Source organism: Terrapene carolina, unplaced genomic scaffold, assembly GCF_002925995.2.
Source record: "Terrapene carolina triunguis isolate 2854851 unplaced genomic scaffold, T_m_triunguis-2.0 Scaffold714, whole genome shotgun sequence".
Classification (NCBI taxonomy): domain Eukaryota; kingdom Metazoa; phylum Chordata; order Testudines; family Emydidae; genus Terrapene; species Terrapene triunguis.
This window is the reverse complement of record NW_020665065.1, coordinates 21,969,004-21,986,129: the sequence shown is the minus strand read 5'-3', so window position 1 is coordinate 21,986,129 and position 17,126 is coordinate 21,969,004. Positions and strand designations below refer to the sequence as shown.

At 46.1% G+C, this 17,126-nt stretch overlaps 1 protein-coding gene across 2 annotated transcripts in view; it reads right to left on the bottom strand.

Annotated features, from left to right (window-relative positions):
- Window positions 1–17,126, bottom strand: part of EIF4G3 (eukaryotic translation initiation factor 4 gamma 3) — a 399,442-nt gene that overhangs the window by 282,105 nt on the left and 100,211 nt on the right. For both annotated transcript variants that reach the window (XM_026659916.2, XM_026659925.2), the window contains exon 4: window positions 5,171–5,275. In XM_026659916.2, the coding sequence (XP_026515701.1) occupies window positions 5,171–5,275 (105 nt within the window). The remainder of the gene's footprint in view (window positions 1–5,170; window positions 5,276–17,126) is intronic.

Below are 17,126 nucleotides of genomic sequence, written 5' to 3'. Positions count from 1 at the left end.
GTGCCCGGGAGGTAGGATGCTGTCAGGTGAATTACGTTCTGTACACAAAAGTCCCATAATGCCACGGCCTCCTGGCAAAGGGGAGAGGAGCGAGCACCACCCTGTTTATTGATATAAAACATCGTTGGAGTATTGTCTGTGAGGACAGAAACGCACCTGCTTGCCAGCTGGGACTTGAATGCTATGCATGCAAGGCGTACCGCTCGCAATTCCCTGACATTGATGTGTAGTGACAGATCCTCCCGTGACCAAAGACCTTGTGTTCTGAGGTGGCCCAGATGAGCACCCCATCCCCGATCCGATGTGTCCATTACCAGGGATAGGGAGGGTTCGGGGTCCCGGAAAGGAACTCCCGCGCAGACCACCCGCGGGTCTAGCCACCATTGAAGGGAGTCCAACACCGGCGGAGGTAACGTCACCACTGATTCTAGGGAGTCCCTGACTGGCCGATAAACCCGTGCCAACCAAGATTGGAGTGGGCGCAGTCTGAGTCTGGCGTGTCTCACCACGTAGGTACATGCTGCCATGTATCCTAGTAATTTGAGGCAACTTCTTACTGTGGTGGTAGGGTAACTTTGGAGGCCGAGAATGATGTTGGATATAGTTCGGAATCTGGCCTCTGGGAGATATGCCCTGGCTTGTGTCGAGTCCAGAACTGCTCCTATGAATTCGATTTTTTGAGTTGGAGACAGTGTGGACTTGGCCTCGTTAAGTAAGAGGCCGAGTGAGCGGAAGGTCTGCCTGATGAAGACCACCTGAGCCTCCACTAGTGCCTTGTTCCTGCCCTTGATGAGCCAATCGTCCAGGTAGGGAAATACCTGGATCCCTTGTCTGCGCAGGAAGGCTGCCACGACTGCCATGCACTTCGTGAAGACCCTTGGGGCTGCTGACAGACCAAAGGGCAGAACCGTAAACTGAAGATGAGCGTTGCCCACGAGAAACCTGAGGTAACGCCTGTGCTGAGGGATTATTGCGATATGAAAGTATGCGTCCTTTAAGTCGAGGGCGGCATACCAGTCTCCTGGATCCATGGAAGGAATGATGGAGAACAGGGAGACCATACGGAACTTGAGTTATCCTTCACAAACTTGTTGAGACGTCACACGTCCAGAATAGGTCTGAGGCCCCCTTTCGCTTTCGGAATTAGGAAATATCGAGAGTAGAAGCCCTTGCCCCGTAGCTCCGGTGGAACCTCTTCCACTGCCCCTGAAGCGAGGAGGGGCTGAACTTCTTGAAGTAGAAGTTGCTCGTGAGAGGGGTCCCTGAAGAGGGACGGGGAGGGGGGCTGGTGGGGCGGGAGGGAGGAGGACTGGATAGAATATCCCTCCTCTACCGTGCGCAGCACCCAAGCATCCGATGTGATCTGGGCCCACACTCGACAGAAGAGGGATAGACGTGATGAAAAGGTAAGGTTGGACGGATCCATGGTTCTGACTGGGAGGTCGTCCTCGACCAAGCCATCAAAATAGTGGTCTAGGCCCCTGCGTAGGCCTTGGTTGGGCAGATGACTGTCCGAAAGTCTGCTGTTGTTGCCTCCTGCCCGTTCTCGGCCTTCTGCGAGAGGCATCCCCTCAATTTTGAGGCTGGTACGGTCGAGGGGCCTGCGGCGGCCTGAACTGCCTATGCTGGGTAACAGGGGTGTGTAGGCCGAAGGAACGGAGGCTGGTCCGTGAATCCTTTAGGCTATGGAGCCTCTTATCAGTCTTTTCTGAGAAGAGCGTGGGCCCTTCAAAGGGCAGGTCCTGGATCGTTTGTTGGACCTCGTGAGGGAGGCCGGAAACTTGAAGCCAGGCCCGCGCCTCATGACCACACCAGTCGCCGACGTGCGAGAGGCTGAATCGGCCGCGTCCAAGGCCGCCTGGAGGGAAGCACGGGTAATCAATCTTCCCTCATCAACCAGGGCCAAAATCTCAGTTCGTGAGTCCTGTGGGAGGAGGTCCGTGTACCTAGACAAAGCCGAGCACGTATTGTGTCCATACCGGCTCACTATAGCTTGCTGATTGGCAATGCGCAACTGCAGGCCCCTCATTGAATATACCTTGCGCCCGAACAGGTCCAACTTCTTAGCCTCTCTATTTTTAGGAGTAGCCCCCTGGAAACCCTGGCATTCCCTCTGGTTGGCCGCATCTACCACTAGGGAGTCCGGTGGGGGGTGTGTATAAAGATGTTCATACCCCTTGGTTGGAACAAAATATCGCCTCTTAGTCCTTTTGGCCGTGGGAGCCAATGAGGCTGGAGTTTGCCATAAGGTGCGGGTTGTGTCTGTAATGGTCTTAATGAGAGGTAGGGCTACCCTAGACGGACCTGACGGGGCCAGGATGTCAATCACTGGATCTGTGTCCACCTCGATCTGCTCAGTCTGTATCGAGAGGCTCTGGGCCGCTCGAGTAAGGAGCTGTTGGAGGATCCTATTGTCCTCTAGGGCCGGTGCCACTGAAGTTCCCGCTACTGCCTCGTCCGGAGATGAAGAGGAAGATGTCCCATGCAGCGGCCCTTCATCTACCACGTCTCCCTCTGTGAGGGCCTGCGGCACACGGTACTCAGGCTGCGCAGCCGGTGCGGGCTCAAGATGCGGCACCGCGGCCGGTACCGGGGTCGCCACCGAACGACGAGGAGTGCTGGACGGTGCCTGCGCTGTAGGGAGTAAAGTCCCCGTCGGTGCCATTGTTTGACCAGGGGGTGCCGTGTCCCCTTGTGGCACACTCCTGTCAGACGGCGGTGCCGGTGGTGGTGGCATTAACGGCGGTGCCGCAGACGTTGAGGAAACAGAAGCGGTTCATGAGCGGGACCCGTACGCCTGACCCACTGACTGATGGTAGGCCCACGGCGTCCAGAACGGCCACTGTGGTGGCGGTTGCCACTGCTGCTGTTGGTGCCACTGCGGTGGGTACGGTTGCGCACTCGTACGCAAGGACGATCGCCTGCTCCTCGATCTGTTAGAGTGGTACGAGTCCGCCTCTGAGTCAGAAGTCTCTGAATATGAGGACATCGGAGGCGCGGTACCCACTGTCGCCGTAGGGGGTGCTCGCACCGGTGCCTCTGACGCGGTGCCGCGTGGAGAGCGCGGTGAGCGCATGCCGGTTTGCCCCTAGAGTGGTAATGGGGGCGAGCGGTAGCCGGAGGTTCTCTGCACCGGTGCGGCGACCCCGGCACCGGGAGGCTCAAGAGGTCTGATGCGGCCTCGAACGCCTCCGGCGTCGATGGGAGGCGCACCTCCTCCATCATGTCCGGGGATCTATGCCGTTCCGGACTCGACCTTGCCCTCTCCGGAGCGGGAGTCAACGGGATGGCCGGATGGGTCTGCGGCGCGAGTTGTCCTGTAACACTCGTGGACGGCGCCGGATCTTTAGAGTCCCGGTGGGGAGATTGTTCCCTCAGCGGCCTGTTCTTTTTAACCGGCACTGGCGATGGAGAGCGGCGTCTTGTAGAAGATGGTTTCTTATGTGCCGACTCTCTCCGGTGCCGGGGTTTCGGGGCCTTGGCCTGACGACTTATCTCCGGTGCCGGGGCACTGCGCACCGAGGATTAAGTGCTGGGTGCCAGCTCGGAAGGCCCGGGATCCGATTGCGGCCGCAGTGCCGCCTCCATTAGGAGGACTTTAAGTCTCTGCTCTCTATCTTTGAGAGTCCTGGGGCAAAAAGCCCTGCAGATAGTGCACCTATCCCTTTGATGGGTCTCTCCGAGGCACCGTAAGCACGAAGAGTGCGGGTCACTCTTCGGCATAAATTTCCCGCAGTCCCGACAGAGTTTGAACCCTGGGGACCCAGGCATGCCCCAGCAGGGCGACAAAAAGTTGGGGAAAACCCTCCAACTAATATCTAACTAGCTAACACTAACAACCAACTAACTAACTAACTATTTACAAGAACTACAGAACACTGCCATGATTGCTGAAGAGCAAGCGAAGTTCCAGCTAGCCGTCACCGGCGGTAAGAAGGAACTGAGCGGGTGGGGGGTCGGCTGGCCCCTATATACAGCGCCATGAGGGCGCCACTCCAGGGGGCGCCAGAGCCGACCCTACGGACGCTGCTATAGTAAAATCTTCCGGCTGGCGTGCACGCGGCGCGCACACACCTGCTTGAAATGGACATGAACAATCACTCGAAGAAGAACTAGCTCAGATTAATGCTAAATACTGTTTTCGTTTATGTGTTTATTTTCTTCAATTAAACAAATTTAACTACACCTCTACCTCGATATAACGCTGTCCTCGGGAGCCAAAAAATCTTACCATGTGATAGGTGAAACTGCATTATATCGAACTTGCTTTGATCCACCGGAGTGCGCAGCCCCGCGCCCCCGGAGACCTGCTTTACCGCATTACATCAGAATTCGTGTTATATCGGGTCGCGTTATATCGGGGTAGAGGTGTATAGTTTGAATTTGACCGTGCTGAAGTGCTGAATAAATGTCCTAGATACAAGACAATTTCTGCTGTTGAAGAAGGGATCCAACATCAGACAAAGGAGCTTGGGGAGCTGTGAAGCCTGCCCATAAATGTGCCACATATGACGGTGTCTTTGCTGGCACAAGGGCCCTCAGACTTTAAAGGTGCTGGGGAATGTTTAAATGCCATTACAAAAACTAACTGTCCCAATGGTGGCATTTACAGCATCTAGAATGAGACCACAACACTCCTTTCACTTAAGTCAAAGAACCACCAGATGGTAACAACTTTCAGTTAGTACAGACCTGTTCTGGGTCTAAACCAGTCCCCTACAGGTGGAAGGCTTAAATACCAATCCTGTAAGAATTCAGTTCCCTTGTAGTTATGTTTTCCATGATATATGTTTCTACAATGTGAATTACCAAATATGCTTAGTATTTGTCTATAACTGGAACATCTTTGGAATAAAGCTTTGTTATATGCCACTGGCCCTGTGGCTAACAGAATATTTAACTATTTTAGAATTACTCATACTACATGGACACAAAACTGCGATCTGCTCTGTACACAGAATATTTAAAAAGGACCTGAAGCATTCCATGTTTACAAAAGAAATTAATGATAATTTGTTCCCCAGTTATCAGTGAATCCCCTGCAAACTGTGATCCCAACGTAAAAAATCCCTAACCTCACAAATCAGAGCCATCTTTTTTAAGCTAAAATAAGCAAGGACAGATGCTTTTTGGAGGGACATTTCTCAACCTTTTTCCTCTTGTGACTCACCATCCCACATCCCAGAATCCTTTGTACCAGTTCCCTTGGATCTTCAAAAAGACTGCTGGCTCTTGGGTGGGGTTGAAAGCTTCTGTCCCTCCTCCCTCCTGGCTGCTGAAGTGAGAGTGAGAGAGATTGAAAGAGTAAGAATGAGTGAGTGAGTGAGTGAGAAAGAGAGAGAGAGTTTGTGCATGTAGAAGCTCTACTCACTCTCTCCCCTCCTCCTGGCTGGGGAGGAGGGTGGTATTTTCCACTCTCTGCCCCTTTCTTTTTGAATAATTACAGACAGCTAAAACATCTTGAGTTTTTTTCTCTCCGGCTCCCAGTTTGTTTGCTCTGGTGGAGCTACTCTTTCTCCTCTAACCCTGACTGAGGAAGGTTTTTCTCTTTCCCCTCACTGCTGAGAGTGGCAACTGATGCCTCCAATCTGGCCAAAGTTCCACTCTCTCTCCCCTGCCCACCCTCTCCCAAGTCTTGAACCTCATAGCTAAAAGGTAGATACCAAGGACAGAAAGGCCCCATCAGAGAGGTCCTAATGAGAATCCCAGCCCTGAACTCCTCCAGGTACTGGAGAGTGGGAAGATGTCGGTATTTCTAACACAATGACCTTCTTGTTCCCTACTTTAGGGCTCCAGATTTCATTTCAGTTCCTGGTACCTTCTTTCCAACAGCTAGAAAAGGATGAAAGAGCTTTGTGTCTTTTCTCCCCATCCAGAGCCTCTTGGATGATGCCAGGTTGTGTTGCTGCTACTCTACTTCTCTCAAAGTCTGTAACTGAGGAGGGTAGGTGGGAGAGAAGAGGTTTCAACCCCTCTCCAGTCTCTTGATTACTGGGAATTCTTTAGTGCAAAGAAATGCAAATGAGAAGCTGTATGTATAATTCCAGATCACTGCTATGAGATTTCTATATCAGCACGTGCTGTTCATTCAAACGTATTAGAAGAGTTAAAAACATTCCAGGCACTGAAGTGTGATTTCAAGGCCATGGAATTTTGAGAAGGCAGAGTGAAGCAGAATGCCTTTTGCAGTGAACACTGGGGCGGTGAAACTGTTTTTCATTGTTGCAGAGTTCTCCTACTCTTGCAACAGCTGTAGGGCAGTGGAATGCCTGGGGCACTCTAAAGGAAAACACGGGAAGCTGTATAGCTAAAACAAAAGAACAGAGCAATGCTTTAATTGGAAAAAGTAGACAAAAGAGGGGGAAATAACCTAGCCATTAATAGTGCTACACTAATCAACTTTCTTTTGGTGTTTATTTAAAAGAAAATTAAATAAAACCCAACTAGATTTGTATGACAAGACACACACACCTACACCTCTTTTCCCACAAGAGACATCATACATCCCATTATTCCTTAACCGATGTCCTGGAAGCCTACGTTTGAGGTCCCAAAGTACCATTCCACACCATCACATTGCAACCTTCTATATACACATTTGCAAATATGTAAAGGGGACCAGGCACCATTCTGTCCAGGCATTTTGCATCATTCTTAAAGGTCTCCATTTCATTTTAACCACACACTGACACTTACTTAATACTATGACTTACTAGCATTTTACAGATATCAGCTAATCTTCAATGCCCCTATGAAGGAGCCACACTTTAGGACCATGTGCCTTGTTATATAGATATGGATCCTTCTATAGTAGTAAGGGAATGAGGGGGCACTTGTATCTCAGATCCAACATTCTTGAACTGAGGACACAAAAGAACGGCCGTACTGAGTCAGACCAAAGGTCCATCTAGCCCAGTATCTTGTCTACTGACAGTGGCCAATGCCAGGTGCCCCAGACGGAGTGAACCTAACAGGTAATGATCAAGTGATCTCTCTCCTGCCGTCCATCTCCACCCTCTGACAAACAGAGGCTAGGGACACCATTCCTTACTCATCCTGGCTAATAGCCATTAATGGACTTAACCTCCATGAATTTATCCAGTTCTCTTTTACACCCTGTTATAGTCCTAGCCTTCACAACCTTCTCAGGTAAGGAGTTCCACAAGTTGACTGTGCGCTGTGTGAAGAAGAACTTCCTTTTATTTGTTTTAAACCTGCTGCCTATTAATTTCATTTGCTGACTCCTAGTTCTTGTATTATGGGAATAAGTAAATAACTTTTCCTTATCTACTTTCTCCACATCACTCATGATTTTATATACCTCTATCATATCCCCCCTTAGCCTCCTCTTTTCCAAGCTGAGAAGTCCTAGCCTCTTTAATCTCTCCTCATATGGGACCCGTTCCAAACCCCTAATCATTTTAGTTGCCCTTTTCTGAACCTTTTCTAGTGCCAGTATATCTTTTTTGAGATGAGGAGACCACATCTGTAAGCAGTATCCACGATGACTCCAAGATCTTTTTCCTGATTCGTTGTAGCTAAATTAGCCCCCATCATATTGTATGTATAGTCGGGGTTATTTTTTCCAATGTGCATTACTTTACATTTATCCACATTAAATTTCACTTGCCATTTTGTTGCCCAATCACTTAGTTTTGTGAGATCTTTCTGAAGTTCTTCACGGTCTGCTTTGGTCTTAACTATCTTCAGCAGTTTAGTATCATCTGCAAACTTTGCCACCTCACTTTTTACCCCTTTCTCCAGATCATTTATGAATAAGTTGAATAGGATTGGTCCTACGAATGACCCTTGGGGAACACCACTAGTTACCCCTCTCCATTCTGAGAATTTACCATTAATTCCTACTCTTTGTTCTCTGTCTTTTAACCAGTTCTCAATCCATGAAAGGACCTTCCCTTTTATCCCATGACAACTTAATTTACGTAAGAGCCTTTGGTGAGGGACCTTGTCAAAGGCTTTCTGGAAATCTAAGTACACTATGTCCACTGGCTCCCCCTTGTCCACGTTTGTTGACCCCTTCAAAGAATTCTAAGTAAGACACGATTTCCCTTTACAGAAACCATGATGACTTTTGCCCAACAATTTATGTTCTTCTATATGTCTGAGAATTTTATTCTTTACTATTGTTTAGACTAATTTGCCCAGTACCGACGTTAGACTTACTGGTCTGTAATTGACGGGATCACCTCTAGAGCCCTTTTTAAATATTGGCGTTACATTAGCTATCTTCCAGTTGTTGGGTACGGAAGCCAATTTAAAGGACAGGTTACAAACCTTAGTTAATAGTTCCGCAACTTCACATTTGAGTTCTTTCAGAACTCTTGGGTGAATGCCTTATTAATGTGTGACTTATTAATGTTAAGTTTATCAATTAATTCCAAAACCTCCTCTAGTGACACTTCAATCTGTGAAAGTTCCTAAGATTTGTCACCTACAAAAGCCGGCTCAGGTTTGGGAAACTCCCTAACATCCTCAGCCCTGAAGACTGAAGCAAAGAATCCATTTAGTTTCTCCGCAATGACTTTATCGTCTTTAAGCGCTCCTTTTGTATCTCGATCATCGAGGGGCCCCACTGGCTATTTAGCAGGCTTCCTGCTTCTGATGTACTTAAAAAACATTTTGTTATTACCTTTTGAGTTTTTGGCTAGCCGTTCTTCAAACTCCTCTTTGGCTTTTCTTATTACATTTTTACACTTAATTTGGCAGTGTTTATGCTCCTTTCTATTTACCTCACTAGGATTTGACTTCCACTTTTTAAAGGAAGTCTTTTTATCTCTCACTGCTTCTTTTACATGGTTGTTAAGCCATGGTGGCTCTTTTTTAGTTCTTTTACTGTGTTTCTTAATTTGGGGTATACATTTAAGTTGGGTCTCTATTATGGTGTCTTTAAAAAGTGCCCATGCAGCTTGCAGGGATTTCACTTTAGTCACTGTACCTTTTAATTTCTGTTTAACTAACCAACTCATTTTTGCATAGTTCCCCTTTTTGAAATTAAATGCCACAGTGTTGGGCTGTTGAGGTGTTCTTCCCCCCACAGGGATGTTAAATGTTATTATATTATGGTCACTATTTCCAAGCGGTCCTGCTATAGTTACCTCTTGGACCAGCTCCTGCGCTCCACTCAGGACTAAATCTAGAGTTGCCTCTCCCCTTGTGGGTTCCCGTACCAGCTGCTCCAAGAAGCAGTCATTTAAAATATCAAGAAATTTTGTCTCTGCATTTCGTCCTGAGGTGACATGTTCCCAGTCAATATGGGGATAATTGAAATCCCCCACTATTATTGAGTTCTTAATTTTGATAGCCTCTCTAATTTCCCTTAGCATTTCATCATCGCTATCACTGTCCTGGTCAGGTGGTCGATAATAGATCCCTAATGTTATATTCTTATTAGAGCATGAAATTACTATCCATAGAGATTCTATGGAACATGTGGATTCACTTAAGATTTTTACTTCATTTGATTCTACATTTTCTTTCACATATAGTGCCACTCCCTCCCCCCGCACGACCCGTTCTGTCCTTACGATATATTTTGTACCCCGGAATGATTGTGTCCCATTGATTGTCCTCAGTCCACCAGGTTTCTGTGATGCCTATTATATCAATATCCTCCTTTATCACGAGGTACTCTAGTTCACCCATCTTATTATTTAGACTTCTAGCATTTGTGTAAAAGCACTTTAAAAACTTGTCACTGTTTATTTGTCTGCCCTTTTCTGATGTGTCCGATTCTTTATGTCAATGTTTCTCGTCTGATCTGGCCCTTACATTATCCTCTTCCATCCTCTGCTCCTGACTAAAACCTAGAGAATCTCTATCAATAGACTCTCCTCTAAGAGAAGTCTCTGTCCGATCCACAGGCTCCTCCGCAGCAGTCGGCATTCCCCCATCTCCTAGTTTAAAAACTGCTCTGCAACCTTTTTAATGTTAAGTTAAACACAGAAGTTCCATCGTCTGTAAACATGGCTCATTCTACTCTACCTCCTGGAAAGCTATTCAAACTCTGAAGCAGATGGAAGGAAGGAAGTACTGAGCGCACCTCACCTGCAGAAGCAAAACATTTCGAGAACCAGCGTTCCTATTAATAACCTTCTTTTCGCCTTCATGGTAGTGCTTCTACAAGATCCTCACATTAGGAAGCTAGCAAGCAGTTACAATCCTCTGGAAGAAGAGTGCTGAGGAACTCCATTAATTAAACAGAGATTGGAAAACTGCTCTTTTGACTGAACATTTGATCTAGACTTAGCATTGAGAGAACAGTAACTTATGAAAATGTAACTTAAATTTACAAATCTCAGCTTTAGGCACATGGCAAATACAAATTACAGATGCTGTCACCACTCTAGTAAAATGAATTCTATCTCCACTTGGTACTTGAGCCCTGGGTCAAATCATAGGAAGTCTAAACATACAATTTAATCAAATGAGAATGCCTTTGGCTCACTATTGCCTAACTCATAGTTTTATTCCTTGATAGGACTACATATTTTAGAAAATTCAGTAGTTATTTATGGCTATTAGGAAGAAAACTAACATCTCTTATAAGTTTGTAATTCTCCAAAACCCTTCTGACTTGATGTTATAGCCACTAGAAAGGCAACTGTAATAAATATGAGACGCAGAGGGTAGACTTTCTAAACATTCATAGATTCACAGATTCTAAGGCCAGAAGGAACCACTGTGATCATCTATTCTGATCTCCTATATAACACAGGCCACAGAACTTTCCTGAATTAATTCCTGTTTGCATCAGAGCAAACCTTTTAGAAATCACTCAATCTTCATTTCAAAATTGCCAGTGATAGAGACTTTACCACAATTCTCGATAAGTTATTCCAATAGTTAATTACCCTCACTGTTAAAAATTTGTACCTTATTTCCAGTCTGAATTTGTCTAGACGCAACTTGCAGCGATTGGATCTTGTTATACCTATGTCTGTTGTTATCACACAAGTGCTTATAAAAAGGATATAGCAAGATAAGAAGTAATAAAGAGACAGGTGACAAGAATGATTAGGGACACGGAAAAACTCTCAGATGATGAGAGATTTAAAAGATTGGCATTGCTTAGCTAAGAGAAAATAGATAAAAGGGGGCATGGTAAAAGTCTACAAAACAATGAATGCTATAGAGAAAGGCAGATTAGGAACTTTTATTCATCCAGTTTCATAATACTAGAACATGGGGACATTAAAGAAAACTGAAAGATGATCAATTCAAAACTGATATAAAGAAATCCTATTTCAAACAACACACACTTAGCCTGGGGAACTCATTGCCGAAAGATAAGATTGAGGCCAATAATGTGGCAGGAGTCAAAAAGGTATTCAAAATTTATATAAATAAGAATATCTAGTTATAATAAAAATATTAAAAAATAAACAAAAGCCTTGGAAAGGATATAAATTCATACTGCAGGGCTTATGTCAACCTCTAACTATTGGAGATTAGGAGGAAACTTTCGGGGGGGACATCCCATAACTGCCTTCTACAAGGTTTCTTGAACCTCCTTTGAAGCAGCTAGTAATGGTCATTTTTGATAACAGGATACTGGACTAGGTCAACCATTGATCTGATCCAATAAGGCAACTCATATATTTGTCAAGCAAGACACCAAATATGAATCTATCTTGGAAGGGACAGATACTATGAAATGCTTTACTGATTGGTCTGTTTGAAAAAGATGTCTTCGTTCTGGGAAGGGATGGGGGTCCATCTAACCAAGAAAGGGAGAATCATCTTCGCACACCGACTCACCAGCCTAGGGAGGAGGGCTTTAAAAATAACAGAAATATCCAAAACATGAGACCTGTTAATAATGGGGGACATTAACTACCCAGACACCTGTTGGAAAACAGGAAAAGTAAGATGGCGAAGCACAAAATGCACAGTAAGTTCTTTGAAAGCCAAAATGAGTCGGCAGGGCCTGACAAAATTCACCCTATGCTAGAATATTAAAGGAACTAGCTGAAGCAATCTCAGAACCATTAGCAGCTATCTTTGAGAACTCATGAAGGATGAGTGAGGTCCCAGAGGACTGGAGAAGGGCCAACATAGTATTTACCTTAAAAGGGGGAATAGAGAGCACCCAGGGAATTATAGACCACTCAGCCTAGCTTTGATACCTGGAAAGATGTTGTAATAAATTATATAAACAATCAATTTGTAACACCTAGAGCAGTGTTTCCCAAACTTGGGACGCCGCTTGTGTAGGGAAAGCCCCTGGCAGGCCGGGCCGGTTTGTGTACTTGCCGCGTCCGCAGGTCCGGCCAATCGCGGCTCCCACTGGCCGCGGTTCGCTGCTGCAGGCCAATGGGAGCTGCTGGAAGCGGCGGCCAGTACGTCCCTTGGCCCGCGCCGCTTCCAGCAGCTCCCATTGGCCTGGAGCAACGAACCGCGGCCACTGGGAGTCACGGCCACTGGGAGCCTGGAGCCTGCACGCCTGAGCCCCCACCACCTCCCCACGCTTCAATCCCCTGCCACAGCTCTGATTCCCTCCCACACGCCGAACCTCTCTATCCCAGCCCAGAGCCCCCGCTTGTATCCCAAGCCCCTCATCCCCAGCCCCACCCCAGAGCCCACACCTCAGCCAGAGCCCTCACACCCCTCCCCCGTACCCCAACCCTCTGCCCCAGCCCTGAGCCCCCTCCCACCCTCCGAACTCCTCTGCCCCACCCTGGAGCCCCCTCCTGCACCCCAAACCCCTCATCCCCACCCCAACCCAGAGCACCCTCCCGCATTTCTGGCCCCACCCCCGAACCCGCACTCCCAGCCGGAGCCCTCACCCCCTCCCACACCCCTACCGCCAATTTTGTGAACATTCATGGCCCACCATACAATTTCCATACCCGAATGTGGCCCTCAGGCCAAAAACTTTGCCCATCCCTGAGTTAGACAAACACCTGTCAGGGACTATCTAGGTGTACCTGGTCTTGCCTCAGTGCAGGGGGCTGTACTAGATGACCTCTTGAGGTTCCTTCCAGCCCTACATTTCTGTGATTCTTGGTACTGCACTGGAAATCAAGGAATAAGAGGAGAAAATAACAGCAATCATAATGTCATCGGCAACAATGTCATGGAAATTTTGTTCTGATAGTATTGAGTGCATTGTGTGCGCTGTCACTGCTGAATCAGTCTATTAGTTGAGTGTGTCCTGAAGAGATACCCTAGCAAAGTAGGTGCCTGAACTGTAGGATTGCAGATAATACCTGCCTTTTCACAGTTTCTGCAAAGTGAGGCCTCAATCCTTCTGTCCACTTGGTGTCTCATGCAGTTGTCTTCAATAGGAACAACCGTTTCTTTGGCCTCCGCATGCAAAACAACAGACTGCTGGCATTCATACCAGGGCTTTGTCATTTGAAGTTTGTACAAGAGTACTACTTCCTGTCTGTTGAGGCATCTCCCACTAGATGCTTGATCCAATTCCAATGAGATAATCTCCTCTACAGCTCAGTTGAGTTGGAAAATTTCGCTCTTTTAATATCTGCATGGAAAATATTTCCCTATCAGAAACTATGATGATTTTCTGCTTGGGAACTTCTAAGGTTTGGTCCAGCCCAAGAAGATTAGAAGATCCTTTTGAACCTGTGTAACAGTATTCCATCATGAATAGTCTGTTTTGGCTGCTGTGGTCAGATTTATTTTTTCCAAATTGAACTGTGATAGCTCTCCCTCTTCCAGGAAAAGGAGGTGGCATCAACTAAGAAAGAATCTGAGATCCACATATGTGTTCTTTATGTTCTCTAGAATTTTTGTTTGTAACCTTTGCAGTGCCTACTGGAGGAGACTCAGATGAACCAGTTGAGGGGGAAGCAACCATCTTTACACTTTGACTTATGGATTTTTTGAGGCTGCTTTTGGCAGTAATGATATAGATGCTGAGGTAGTATAGCTATGGGGAGTCATTTACTAGGCCACTCACAAAGGATAGGTGTGGGGAGACCTGCCTACTCTCCTATCACTAAATGCATTCAGTGTAGTACCTCTGGGAGCTTACCCATGTGCAGGGGTTCTGGCTATCAGAGCAAAGTAGGGAAGAATGAGAAGATCCCTATTAATCTCTAACCCCCTTTCTTGCCAGCTGAGGAGGAGGAACTGGTTTTACCTTGTTTGCTGGAGTTCTCTCTCAACAGTGTAGGGGCTGCTGCTTCTCTTCCATGCTGGTTTGCTCTCTAAAGTGCAACTGTTGCCACAACTGCAGCTGATTTCTCTTGTAACACTGTTTTCGGATAGGAGCCAAGAAGCCGGCTGCAGCTACTGCCTGGCTCTATGATGGGTTCTCAGCTGTTCCCAAAATTTCTGTATCTTCCAGCTCCAGTAGGGCCATGCCTCAGTGGGGTGCCCCATAGAGCAGAAGAGGCTATTGGTGCTTTGATGGGGAGCCATCGGTGTGAGCCACTTCCATTTTCATTCTTCCTGCTGGAGGCAAGTCAGGCAGAGGAATATGTGCTCTGCCCAGTGAAGAAACCAGCAAAGGAACACAGGGGAGAAAAGAGAGTAAAAGCAGTCAAGACAAAAGCAGAGGAATCAAAAGGGTGTAGAAGTGAAGAAAGATCTCATTACAGAATAGATTCGCCACTGGGGAAATTAATGGAAGCTCCTACAGGTGCTTGACACTATAAAGAGCAATTGATGGATAGACCTCCTGCTAGCCAGGCTTGCCCAGATACAAAGCTCTAGCTGCCTCCATCTGGTCAGCAGAGGAGACTCTACTCACAAGAAGAGGGTCAGCAGATGTTTCCCACTACAGCAGAAAAACTCTGTTTAAAGGCAATTTGCATAAACAATGAAAACCAGTGAAAACAACTATTATTCTCCCTCTCATTTTTTACTGTTTGTCTACAGAATTCAAGCTTTCATTTCCACAAGATTTCTAGCCACTGCTTGTCCAATGTACTGGCGGAAGAGCTGCCAGAACCACCTAGAGAAACAAATGACTGGATGCTTTCATCCGTTCACCAGGGCTAGATTGTATCTGGCCCTTATGCTTTCCTTCCTTTATGCCACCAAAGCATGGGACAGGTACAATTAAGCATAGGGACTGCTCCCTCCTACCACCCACAAGTGTCCCCAAGATGTTGGGGATACAAGGCCATGCCCCTCCTACTGATCATCACAGATAAAAAATATTGTAGTCTATGTAGTGGTGGCACAATCTGGGTCTAATTTCAAAGCCCCTAAGAGTCATTGGAACAGCAAACTAGTATTCTCCACGGCTGCCTAGAGTAGGGATTCTGGCACAGACCCCATCTTCTTTGCAAATATTGACTCAATTGGAAAATATTAAGGAAAAAAACAATCTTGGCTAACATTTTAAAACTTTCTGTAGGTCACCCTCCTTCCTCTCCTCCACCAGTGTCATTCAGGAATTGGCTTTCCCTTTGTCCACAAGTTCACCATTAATGAGTTTGCTGCTATGCAAGAAAGGTTGAATAGAATATTGGGGTTTCCCCTGCTTCCTTCATCTTTGGAATTTGTTTCTCTTTCTAGTGTGAGGCTCCACCTTCAAACCAGAGAATGGGTAAGTAGTGACATAAAAGTACAAGGTAATGCTCCAGGACAGCATCCACAATGCCTGCAAGATACTTTAGCTTCCACTTTCCAGGCCTCCAAGAGAATGGGCCATAACAAGTATCCAGACATAACCATGGGTCTTCAGGTTTCTTGCAAGGTGCTTTACCCCATGTATCATATACATAGTGCTTTATCTGTAATCTGCTAATACGCTATATTTATACTAGCTGGAAAGTTTCACACATATCCTCATTTGCTTTTACACATCAAAACAGTCTGAAAAGTGGATCATACTTTTCTGCTTCTCCAACATTAGAGAGGTTGGAGGGAAATTTCAGCAGTGTTCGCCAAGATTTTTAGTTGCTTTTTCCTAGCCATAGAGTAAGCTTGAAGCTTTCATTATCTCTTATCCTGTCTTCTGGACACTGCCCTCCCCCAATTCCACAATTGGTCTTCCTCCTTTCTCCTGTAAACTGATACATCTTGTTCAGAACTCTACTGCCCATCTTAATCTCGTGGGTATCTCACGGCTTTACATTTTTTCCATCTGCTCAACTGATTGTCAACTGAAATCCAAATTAAGTTTAAGGGCTTATCTACATGAATTTAGTGTGCAGTAAACCAGGGTGTGAATCTACAGCACGCTAGCCTAACACACACTAAGTTTCTGTGTAGAAAAGTCCTAAGATTCTAGTTCTCATTTTGTCTGCTCTCCACACCACTGGCTTTCCTCCACTTCCAATCCTTCATAACTTCATGCAGCATCCCTTCTCAATCTCCTTTTTCTCATTCTCACTTGCCTCTTTTTTTATGGAGTGTGCTCCCCCTTTCACTTTCACTCCAGTACAACAGTAGTCTTTTAAAACATCTAAAAACTAATTTGTTCTCAATAACTTGCTAATCAAACATTATTTGTTCATCCTTACTATTATTTCTATGTATCAGAGGGGTAGCCGTGTTAGTCTGAATCTGTAAAAAGCAACAGAGGGTCCTGTGGCACCTTTAAGACTGAGGCCTGGTCTACACTACGACTTTAATTCGGATTTAGCTGCGTTAATCCGAATTAATCCTTAACCCGTCCACACAACGGAGCCAGTTACTTCGAATTAAAGGGCGCTTAAAATCGATTTCTGTACTCCACCCCGACGAGCGGAGTAGCACCAAAATCGATTTTGTAAATTCGAATTAGGGGTAGTGTGGCCGCACACCACCGAATTAATGTGGTTAAAATTAATGGGGTAGTGTGGCCGCACACCACCGAATTAATGTGGTTAAAAACCGAATTAATGTGCTTAGTGTGGCCGCGCACAATCGAATTTATACAATCTGTTTCCCAAATTCGAATTATCTAAATTCGAATTAATCTCGTAGTGTAGACGTACCCTAACAGAAGTATTGGGAGCATAAGCTTTCGTGGGTAAGAACCTCACTTCTTCAGATGTAAGACTCTTGCATTTGAAGAAGTGAGGTTCTTACCCACGAAAGCTTATGCTCCCAATACTTCTGTTAGTCTTAAAGGTGCCACAGGACCCTCTGTTGCTTATCATTTCTATTTCGCTCTTCTTCTGTACTTTTTTTTTTTTTTTTTTTTT